Below are 12,015 nucleotides of genomic sequence, written 5' to 3' on the forward strand. Positions count from 1 at the left end.
AACCACCTTTTCAATACAAAACAACAGAACTGTTTTAACACGTTACAAAAAGGCATAGTGCCAGCTCTGAAAAAATAAAAAATAAAAAAACTCACAAAATGCAAGATTTTCTAGAGATTCACTTATGAATTCAGTTGGAAAAATAGGTTAAGCCTATTAGAGGCACTTTTTAAATGTGTTGCACATATGCACATAACCTATGGCTCCAGTAATTTACAAAGGTTGTTAACAACCCTTTTAATTCCAAATTTAGGACACCCTGAATTGAAATGAATTTAAGGTTTCTGTACTGCATACCAAGTAGAAAGGATTATGTGCCCTGCATGACAAGTTTTATGTCTGTCAGCATGTGCCTATCAGTGCTGTGTCTGCCAGTTGTGCTTGTAAGCTTCCTGTTCACTTGGAGCAGCCAGGGATACTAAAAGAAGAATAATTCTGTAGCCATGTGGCAAAAAAGTTTTGTGGTCTGACGAAACTAAAATTGGAACTTTTTGGCCTAAATGCAAAGCATTATGTTTGGCACAAACCCAACACAGCGCATCACCCAAAGAACACCATCCCTATTGTGCAGCATGATGTGGCAGCATCATGTTATGGGAATGTTTCTCATCGGCAGGGACTGGGGCACTTGTCAGGATAGAAGGGAAAATGAATGGAGCAAAGTACAGAGAAGTTCTTGAGGAAAAAACTGCTGCCCTCTTCAAGAAAGCTGAAACTGGGATGGAAATTCATCTTTCAGCATGACAACGACCCAAAGCACACAGCCAAAGCTACACTGGAGAGGCTAAGGAACAAAAAGGTAAATGTCCTAGAGTGGCCCAATCAGAGCCCCGACCTAAATCCAATTGAAAATTTGTGGCATGACTTGAAGATTGCTGTCCATCAACACTCCCCAAGGAACTTGACAGAGCTTGAACAGTTTTTCACACCTCTGGATAGGTTAATACTATGATCTTTTCAAAACTCTGAGACACTGTCGACACACAATGTGAAGAAAGAAAGTGCAAGGGTGTATCTCTCTCTCTCTCTCTCTCTCTCTCTCTCTCTCTCTATATATATATCTATCTATCTATCTATCTATCTATCTATCTATCTATCTATCTATCTATATATATTAATAATATATATACGATATATATATAGATCTATATATATATATATATATATATATTGTGACGATATATAATTCGTTTTCCCTAGGCATAAAAGTAAGTTTACCACCTCATTCATTCAACGGAAATAAAAGTGCCGTGCATCTGTTTGTGTACGTGCAAAGTAACATTGGGGATACCCCCCCACAGGTACTTTTCCATGCCCCCCCCCCCCCACCAATGTTTTTCTAACTTACACAAATAAGATAAATATGAGGACATTATATGTTGCTTATTGAGTATCCAAGGTTACTGCAATGGGTTTATGAAGAGTTTCAGGTGCTAATGTGAGCTACTTAGCTGCAATTGATGCACACACCTGTTTCATATTAGCTCACTAATTCTCAGGTCAGTCAGATGTGTCTATTTATAATAATAATAATAATAATAATAATAATAATAATAATAATAATAATAATAATAATAATAATAATACAGTAATTTTCAAAGTACATTAGAAATTGAAGATGTATTATGTGTGGTGTTTATAATTGTTGTAAATAAGGTTTGTGTATTTTGAATGCAAGTTTGGCAGGGATCCCTGCAGAAGTAATTGGATTATGGCAATTCTGAAATGTGTTAAATGATAGGCAATTTGGGGATTGTCAACTGTAAGAGGAGCTGGGCTAACAGATCACTGGATTACTTTAGAAAGGATTGGGTGTTGTACCTGAGAGGTGCGTTCAATTAGGAGAACCTTCGTGTTTATGAATGGGATTTAAATGTAGATACTGATAACGCAATCCGCCTTCAAAACGGTAATTGTTATGACACATATAGATAGATAGATAGATTTTACGAATTAATGCAGCATATTTAATACAAACTTTTATTTAAGATTCTGTAATATTCTTTATAGAATCTGAAGCTGCAGGCCGATATGCAGAATCCCTCATTTTAAATTTTACCGTTTAGTTTAGGAATGCAACGAAGCTTTCCTAAATACCCAAAAGTGTTGTGACAATAGTGACGTTTTTATTGAGTCAACACTCAACAGTACCGTTGAATTTTGGTACGCACACAACGACTTTTACCAACGTTGAATGTGATTGATGTGCTTTGAAATGCAGACGTGCTGAAGTGTACAAGTTACTATGGCAACCAACACTGCTACGCGAAAATTTGTGTAGCGGTTTCAGTTGAAAGGGTTACTAGTAGCTACCAGAGGTGAAATTGTGTTACTAGTACCTACCAGAGGTATGATTGTTTTTTTTGTTTTTGTTTTTTTTGTTTCTTTGGTTTTTTCCTCCAGCGTCTTTCCTTTTCCATCCTAGCAACAGTGTGTTCGTTAAGTGAGCGGCTCAATAAAATAATCATTTTAACGACCTGCTCAGTTCCGCTCATGCTGAGCCGCTGAGAGCGCTCCTGAGCATCAGCGGGAGCGAACCCAATGCCATCCGCAGGGAACAAGTGGAGATGACAGGCAGGATTGATAAATACGTTTGTCAAGAACGATGAACGGGTGCGTTCAACTGGGCGAGCGTGTTCGGCCAGTTGAACGGTTTACGAAACATGCCACAAACATTTAAAAATGGCGCTTACCTCAACTTTGGATTTAGCTGCACTAATGGCTTCATTAGTCATATTAGACGAATTCGTGGATGATAGCGACTTTAGTAGCGTTCAGTTGGTTGACATTTTTAATGTAACGTCACTTATAAAAACAGCTACAAATATATTGTAGCGATCAACGAAATGAGCAAAGCGAGTCGGATTCAGAGCTAACTCAAGTTGTATTTGCCAACACGGAACTGATCAACAGGCAACTGAGTGCTGTGCTGTTATATGACTCTCCGGTTGCTATCAGCTGCAGCCACGCTCTCTAATCCAGTTCTCTCCTATTTCTCAGCACCGTTCCGTTGGTCTCTAGTCGAGGTTACACGCCGAGAGGATAGCCGTTTTTTTATTAAGAAACTCCTCTTTTCTAGCACCCCTTCTTCTGCTCTTTTACTGTGTGACCCCCTATTTAGGAGAGTAGTGCTGCCGTCCCCAGACAGGATTGGCTCTCCAGTTCCGCCGCCGCTACAATATTGAGTAACCTAATTAAACATGAGAAACTCTGCATGACTTTTGAAATTGTTTAATAATCGCATAATTTAATAGGGAAACCTACAACGCAATACATGAGGGCTCAGCTGTAGCGGTGCTACACATATTCTAACATTTTCGGTCAAAATATGTCGGGTTTTTTGTATTGTTATTCTTTTATTTGACTGGATTCTGAGAAATTTGGCTTTCTCTTTTTCTTCTTGGATTTCTATGACGGTTAACACTAACAGGTGAAAAAAAAAAAAACTGAAGACGGTGCAGCAACGGACAAGGTTGGTGACCATAAGAACGTTTATGAATTTAAAAATAAGCGAAGCACCACTAAAATAAGTGCTTTGCTTATTTTAAATGTATAAACGTTCTTACATTCACCAACTTTATTTATTTTTGGTTTGTTTGTTTTGCTGGTATCAGCCTAGGTTGCGGTTTAATTAGCAACTTTGTATTTACTGCAGTATAGCATCTTGCAACTTTGTATGTGCTGCGGTGTAAATCCCGTGGTTTAATGAATAACTGTGTTTCTAACCATTTATAAACTCAAGAAGATCAACTAACCATTTTTCTTTTTTTTTCTTTTTAAATTATGTAAACGGACCTTTATACAAATTACATATTAGAGCACTTTAGACTAATTAGTTAATATTTATCATCAGCAATATACATAGGACTATATATTTTACCATTTTTAAACATATTTTACCAATTCTATATTAAACATGTTTTTAATTCACATTATATTATAAACATAACATATAATATAAACAAATCTGATGTAACTCTTTCTGCTTCTTGATTTGTCATACATTGACAAAACGTGTCCATCGCCGAGTCAAAGGAATGTTCTCCCATCCAGTAGCCATTTGTGTTAGCATTAAACTGCCTCTTTAGTGTTCGCCATCGTTAGCAAACGTTTGCGACGAACAGACCACAAACACTTTAGCAAACGTTCGCCTAGTTGAACGCACCCTTAGTTTCGATTTATGGAATTATATATTAATTGGCTAAGTAAGATGGTAAAATTTGTTGTTTTCGAATTTGTATCATTTAAAAAAAAAAAAAAACATGTAGAGCTGTTTTACGGTTATTAATATATTATTGTTAGGCTTGTAGTATTAATATTATTCATAATTTTCATTAATGTCGGTATTGTCGGTATTAAACACAGCCAGATATGAGGTTCAGTCCAAACAGAGCGTCGAACTCAGTGAGGTACAGCAGGGGACAGTAACTTCACACAGGGCCATTTCATCTACCATCACCTCAGAAACACAAACAAGCAAAGAATTATTATTCTCTGTTTTTAAATGTCGCTCAGCGCTCTCGTGGAGCAGAGCGTAAAGTCATTTAAATCTGCCCGGGGTTCTCACTCTGAGCGGCTCACTTACTTAACCGCCCAGTGTTTAGGCTATTTACAATTGTACACACACCTTACTTTAGGTGTAGGCCTACAGAAAGTGTTGTACCGATATTTATATGTACAATTAATTATTAATAACAATTACACTGACATTTAAATAACTACATAATGAATGCCAAGATAACCTGGTACTTTAGTTTTAAAATGTTAGGTACAAAGAATAATAGGCTATTTACTTAGTACTTCTGTTTTAGAAATGGTATAACAACCATCTCTTTAACTTATACTACAAAATAGACACAAATTGGAAAATGAAGCTTTGAAAAACATTAGTAGGTGCAAATAACTTGGCAAGTTGACCTTTTTGAATATTCAGTCACACATTAGTTTTAATTTACAAGCCTAAATTAATTTTATTTTACGGTTATTTATTTACTGATTTTAAAATGGGAAGTGCTGCTTCAGTAAGTGAGACCACAGTTCCAGATAGTTCTAATATGAGTAGCTCCAACAAACAGGGAACAGCAGATGAAGAAATAGAAGACATGTTAAAGAGTACCCTTAACACAAACAATGAAACAGAGAATGTAAGTATGAATTATCATTAGCAATCGTAATAACTGGATTATCTTTCATCTCCACCTGTATTTGAAATGACAGTGTCGAATTTGTGAACCTGATTGTATCTATTGGGATTTGCACAGTGAACATGGTATGAGAGTAAGGTAATGCAGCTCATATATATTTTACTGTAATTCCTTTTCAATTTAAGAAGATTAAAATGTTCTTGTTAGGTAAATCTGAAGACACCTGAACGCAAACCAAAGAAGAGGAGGCAGGTACCAGAGGAAGACAAGGCCATAGAAATAATAGAACAATTGTTAAAAGATATGTTAAACACTAAAAAACAAACCAAGGATGTGAGTATGAAACAACAAAATACATATTTCTAAATGAGAAATGTGAGGAATTAAAGGGAGGAGGGAGCAAGGGGACAGACACTAACCTTGTAGTTTATTTAATCCTTAATACTATATTGACTAGCCAAAGTAAAACACACTTGTTGTTATTCTTATAGACACAAAAAGCTATATAGTTATTTCTAAATGATTTATTTCAGATTAAATAAGCATCTTTATAACCAAGTATATATAATTTCAGGAGCACTCTATTGCAGAAGTTCAGGAGACCTACCCAATCCCAATCATAGAACCAGTAGAGGTGTCTATGGCATTTGACACTTTTCTCCATGTAGACGGAAGCCTTTATACTTGTTTTACTGAAAATGGAATCATGATGTACTTTGATGATACTAAGGTAGGCACCTTTCTTGAATGCCACCATTAACATTTATATCAATACAAAAACCTTTGATTTATTTCTCTACATTACCAGGGAATTGTACCTTTTCCTGAGGACTGGTATAGCCAAGGAAGATTCATTAATGGAAATAATGAGGTAAAGAAAATTAGGTCTATAAAACTGGTACAGACAAAATGAGTGAATGTAAGGACACGTCGTTGATTAATAAATGCATGTATCTACCAGGTGTCAAGTAAACCCCTCAGCTCAGGAAGTAAACACATGATCCCAAGTCTTGTGGAAGATGAACGTACTGGTGGGCTTTACATACCAGGCAAAGGAATGGTCATGACCTACATGTTTGAGGTAATGTATTTTAATGTAAAGCCTTTTGTTTAAAAGCTGTATAAAACTTTGGTTTGGATTTTCCTTCTTAATTCTTTCAGGACAGAGTAAACATTTGTAAATACTTTCATTCTGACTCTGGAACGTGGCTATTGTTGCCATTGCAGTGGGAAATGAACATGGATTTCACCAAAAGAAGAGTTCGGCAAGTCAAGGTAAAAATACATTAATTTTTAAAGAATTTTGAAAAGCATTCTACAGTGTTATTTTTCTTTTGCAACTGGTGAGACTGTCTCATCCCTAGAGTCAACCTAACACTAAAGGGAGGTACAAGCGTGGCAAGTGTACTGTCAACACACAATGTGTTGATCCTTAACTAGTATTGTTGCATGTGCACAATTTCTTTTTAAATCGGAAAAACTTTTATTGGGGTCAAACCTACATCACATAACCTGTTCCTTCACAGGAAGCTCTTCCTGGTCTGGTGGACTATAAAGAAATAACTGCAGCGCTCAGACAATGCAAGTATGATGCCGATGCAGTCATTTCTATTTTTCTGTCAATCTTCGGAGAGAGCCTTTTGAAAGCATCAGAAGGGATGGAGAATTTCAGAGACACTAACTACTTTCGGTATGTTATTATAAGATTCACTAGCTGTTATTTGTCTAATTATCTTTACAACATGTTAAAACAGACACAAATAAGACCCATTACATACATATTACTCCATCTTAGAATGGTGCATGGAAACACTACAAAGTTCAGGTTCCTTTCTTTAGATAAGAAATAAAAAAAATCTACAAGGATCCACCATGGGATTAGATACATTTGAATGTTTTTCTCTCATGGATATTTTAGTTGATTCACGGAGTGTACTAAACATGTTATAGCTCACCTTATGTTGGTCTTTTAGTGTTCTATATTACAAAGTAATTTTAAAACCAGGTAATATTACTGCATTTTATTACTAGGTTAGAACAGACATTATATTATAATTACTGAATGTTGTACAATACAACAGTATGAGTTGTGTTACTTGAAGTGAAGTGATTTATGACTCCACCCTTTTTATTTTTAAAGGGATTATCTAGAAAAGGAACAGGCTATTGAAGACCTTAAACAACAATTGAAAATGAAATGCAATGAAGTAGGAAACTTGCTCTTGAGAAATAAATGCCTTCAGAAAGTGAACAACCACATGTCAGAAATGATCCACCCTTTAACCCAAAGACTTGCTGAGCTGGAGATTGACCAGGAGGAAGCCCATGCCAAAATAAAAGCTATGTATAACCTGAGACACAAGACATCGCATGGGAAGGTGATCATAAAAAAAGCTGGGCCATTTATTGAGCCTGAAATACTGCTAGAGGTCAACAGAATAACCAGGGCCTTGAACATTTCTAGCAAAGAGCTGAGCTCCACTTTGAAGATTAGGTTTTCTGAAATGGACCTCCTGATGAAGCAGCTGTCGAACCCAGTGTTCAAACTGATGGAAGCTGTATTAAGTTCAGCCCAAGAGCTTGAGGAAATGCGCTCTCTGTACAAGAAGGAGGCTTTGGCAAGGAAGTTGCTTTACAACAGGCTGCAGGAGATGTGTGGGAATGTCTGTGTGTTCTGTCGTTGCAAGGGGTACTCGCCCACCACCAGCTGCCTCTTCCTTCCATCAGATGAAGAGCTTGTACTAATGTATAAAGGCAGCAAGAAGAAGTTTGCCTTTGATAAAGTGTATTCTCCAAGAACTACTCAGGTAATATGTAACAACTTCTGCCTATATCAAGTCATAGTTTTAGCAACATATAGCAACATGCAACATATAGCTCACCTGTCAGAAGGGACAAGCTCTGTATTGACTCTATACTGCCTTGTAAAAAGTTAGACTACTGTACAATACCTTCAACTGAGTTAGGGTAGCTACAGTATTATTGATATACTATTGAAAGAAAATGTAAACTTTCATGGAAAAACAATTACATTTTTCAAGACATAAATATGTTCAGTTTAACTAGTACATACACTATTCCAAAAAGGTTAATACTCTTAACATTAATACCCTTTTAATCCACACTTTTATAGGAAGAAGTGTTTGAAGGAACACGTCCTATTGTCACTTCTTGTGTTGATGGATATAACATTTGCATACTGGCATACGGTCAGACAGGATCTGGAAAGACTTATACAATGATGGGTTCTGAAGATAACCCTGGAGTAAGCATCAGGTATATACAAAGAAATTACAGTTTTATTGATTAGTAGCCTGTTTAATAAGTGGAGTATACATAAGGCTTCTAGTTTTTGGTTTTTATTTTCTCTCTCTCTCACTCCCTTTAAACATTAATTAATAGTTGTTAAGCCTTAACTGAATGCCAGATTGTTTAAATTAGCAACACACTACTAGAAACTAATGCAGTGGAAATTAATAAGCTGATTTCGGCGATTAGAGCCAGAACGAAATGTAGGTTCAAACAATAGAATCAATTGAGATCATGCCTTGTCGTTTGTTAACTCAATCAAGATATGAGGGTAAAATTCCTTTGGTAATTAGTGTTTGATTATTAAAGTGAATCTGTTCAAAATATATTTAAAGGGACATCACGTGATCAAAAATAAAACCTGATAACCAGAAGTCCTAAGTATACAGTATATACATGTCAATGAGGACAGAGTACTTATTGTTTGAAATTTATAAATGCAGGTCAATCAGGGAACTTTTACATTTATGCAGTGAGAGACCCATGATCACGTACAAACTTAAGGTACTGTATATTTTTTCTTTAAGCATATAATAACAGATCTTTAACTGAAAATGTGTATTTGCACAATTTTCACTATTTACTGTTTTGTTGCAAAGTGTACAACCCTGGTAAAGCTCATAAATCTTCTAAAAAGTACAACAAACATGAAACAACCTTTATTTGTACATTGAATCAATCAGACTTTGCATTAATGCATAATATACAACACACTTCTATTTTTCTTTTGCAGATCTCCATGCTGGAAATTTACAATGAAAAACTTTATGATCTTTTTTCAAAAATCCCAAAAAGTAGTTTGGAAATAAGGAACCAGGGAAAAACAGTCATAGTTACTGATTTGACAGAATTTGAAGTAAAAACAGAGGAAGACATTAAAAGCATTGCACGCCTTGGAGAAAAAAATAGGAGAGTTGCTTCTACAAAAATGAACATAGCAAGGTACCAAAAGAATTGCTTTACCCACAATTTCTTGTATGTTAACACAAAGTTAGGTTGTTTCTTATTGTGTGAAAGATGTTGTGCCAAATTGTATACGTTATGATGAGACATCATCACACAATGTATTAACGTAAATCAAAAAATGAATTTGCTGTTAAAACAAAATGTTTTTATTTTAAATTGTACTCTAGTCAGTATTCTATGTATGTGATAACATTTGTACGCAGGATGTCTTGTCACATGAATCAAAAGTAGAAATGCAGGACTGAGCCACAACCTACTTCATGTGTTACAAAATCCCAAGGTGTGTGTTTAGTCAGTGAGCTCAATACCTGTGTGTATACTTTTATGTGTGTACACATCCCATCCTCAGTACTGATATAGTGCATTGATCAGTAATGCTGATGCATGCTAAAAGGGCTACTACCCTCACAACTGTCTACAAATATATTAAATGATTTTGAGATTAATAAGCTAATGTTGTGAAAATATAGTGAGATATTATTTTGAGTGTCTTCGTGAATTAAATAAAGCTTGGTATTCATTCAACTTTTAATCAACAGCATAGAACAATTTCGTGAGTTTCAAACTGCATTTTAATAGTTAAAACTGACTTTCCTTAAGTAACTCGAGTTGAAGCTTTGCGAAGAGTCCTCCAACTGTCAAACTGAATTTCTTTGTCTTTTTTTTATTCTGCTGGGCAGCTCTCGTTCTCACCTGGTGCTCATACTGAGAGTGGATGGAACTGACAAAGTGTCTGGAGTCAAGTCCCATGGTACGCTCACACTGTGTGACTTAGCCGGCTCTGAGCGCATCTCCAGATCTGAAGCTTTGGGACAAAGGCTTGTGGAAGCAGCAGCTATTAACACATCTTTGACTTCTCTGAGTCAGGTAGTGTAACTTCAACAGAAATATTGTGGTGTGCCAGTCAGGAATACAGTTCTATTGTCTTTCCCAAAGATGTAAAATATAATTTTAATGAAAAAGTGGCTTTCATAAACAAAACAAAAAAAGATATTAAGTGACCAAAATAAATATTTAGTAGGGGTGGGCAACTATATGAAAATTGCTGATGCATTTGCATATCTTAAAACAATACAAAACGGATGGCTAATGGTGCTTTTGATACCTAAATGCCAATCAATGGAATAAAATGGTACTTTAGTGTGTGGTGTTTGCCTACGAGAGTGACGATGATTGGTACGCATAGGGTTTGTTGTATCTTAATATAAAGTAAACTTGATTATACTGCATTTGTAGCAGTATTAGCAATACAAAGTATGCCTCTGCGAGCATCCGTGATTTTAATATTAATCCCACGATATCGTGATATGGAAATTATTTTCGCTATCATATCAAAATATCGATATTGGTGTCCACCTCTTACTATCTAAAAATTAAAGGAAATAGAGATCTTCAAAAAAAGCAATATCTAGTTATATTCTAAAACCTGAACTAAAACAAACAGGTTTATCAGAGGAATAACAGGTAACATTAATGTCAATAGTCTGGCCCCACCTTCGAATAAGGAAAAAAAGAATGTTTAGATAAAGAGCTAAAAAGAATTCCTCTGTTAATGAGATTAAAGAGCACTGCATTACACTTGATATTATAAAGAAGGGTGGGAGAGCAATACTGTACATGCTACACTGCCTGCTCTGAAGGGTCGTATTGTATGACTGTTGTAGGCTAACTTAATAATTTAATGGTTAAAATATTTTGTCTCCATTTTTTAGGTTTTCAAAGCAATAAAAGGAAATGCCCTTCATGTGCCTTTTAGAAATTCTAAACTCACACACCTGCTTCAGCCTAGCCTCAGTGGAGATGCCAAGGTAATATTTATGTTATATACTATTTAAGCACTACTTAACTGGACTACTTCATGTTGTGTGTATATAAGAAAGTCTGTAAAACTAGTTGATGTTAATTTGAATTGGAGTTTTATTTTGCTTCTATTGTCCTTAATGGTATGGTTTCTAGGAGAGCTATGCATTTATGCAAATTGTGTCCTTTTAAATCATATGCTGTTTTTATATGAAATGAAAACTAAACCTAACATAATTAAATATTTTGTAAATGACTCACTGATCTTAGCACCAATAGTTTTGATAACTGGTCTCACGTGTTTATGAATTATTACTGTCATGCCTTTATGGCCAAAAATAGGCTAATCATTTTTTTCTTTTCAATTCTAATAAAGGCCTGCGTGTTTCTAAACATCAGCCTAGATGTGCCAAATTATGAAGAGACTATAGCCACCCTTCAGTTTGGTTCATCAGTTCGACAGGTAGCACTGGGTAAAGCTACACAAAATGTAACACACAATACAGAAGTTAAGTCTGATAATTAAAAGTGACATGTCAGATTTTATTAATGCAGAATACAAGAGTTTGGAAATACATATATGGACAAATGTATTTATGAGAAACAAATAAACCCAATAAAATGATCTGAGTACTTTTTAATGACTATATTTAAAGAATCCCAAATTGTTTCAAGCCATAATTTGATTTTCATTAATCTCTGTGCTCTTTAATAAACATTTGAATCAATTGGTCAATATGTTTTCCTTGTTCTTTGTATTATTATTGTTATTTATTTATTTATTTACTTACATACA

At 35.3% G+C, this 12,015-nt stretch overlaps 1 protein-coding gene across 1 annotated transcript; it reads left to right on the plus strand.

Annotated features, from left to right (window-relative positions):
• Positions 1–5,054: 5,054 nt before the first annotated feature.
• LOC121319136 (kinesin-like protein KIFC3) lies at positions 5,055–11,747 on the plus strand. Its single transcript, XM_041256317.1, has 10 exons — positions 5,055–5,144; positions 5,719–5,874; positions 6,671–6,834; positions 7,285–7,951; positions 8,278–8,420; positions 8,897–8,957; positions 9,187–9,395; positions 10,100–10,286; positions 11,132–11,227; positions 11,596–11,747. The coding sequence occupies exons 1-10, from the start codon at positions 5,055–5,057 to the stop codon at positions 11,743–11,745; spliced, it is 1,923 nt and encodes a 640-aa protein (XP_041112251.1). The 3' UTR covers positions 11,746–11,747.
• Positions 11,748–12,015: the final 268 nt, after the last annotated feature.

This window comes from Polyodon spathula, chromosome 8 (assembly GCF_017654505.1).
Source record: "Polyodon spathula isolate WHYD16114869_AA chromosome 8, ASM1765450v1, whole genome shotgun sequence".
Classification (NCBI taxonomy): Eukaryota; Metazoa; Chordata; class Actinopteri; order Acipenseriformes; family Polyodontidae; genus Polyodon; species Polyodon spathula.

Coding starts and splice junctions, on each gene's coding strand:
- LOC121319136 (XM_041256317.1), top strand. CDS start 5,055: ATGAGTAGCTCCAACAAACAGGGAACAGCAGATGAAGAAATAGAAGAC. Junction 10,287..11,131: donor CTTTGACTTCTCTGAGTCAG/GTAGTGTAACTT, acceptor TCCATTTTTTAG/GTTTTCAAAGCAATAAAAGG. Junction 11,228..11,595: donor GCCTCAGTGGAGATGCCAAG/GTAATATTTATG, acceptor ATTCTAATAAAG/GCCTGCGTGTTTCTAAACAT.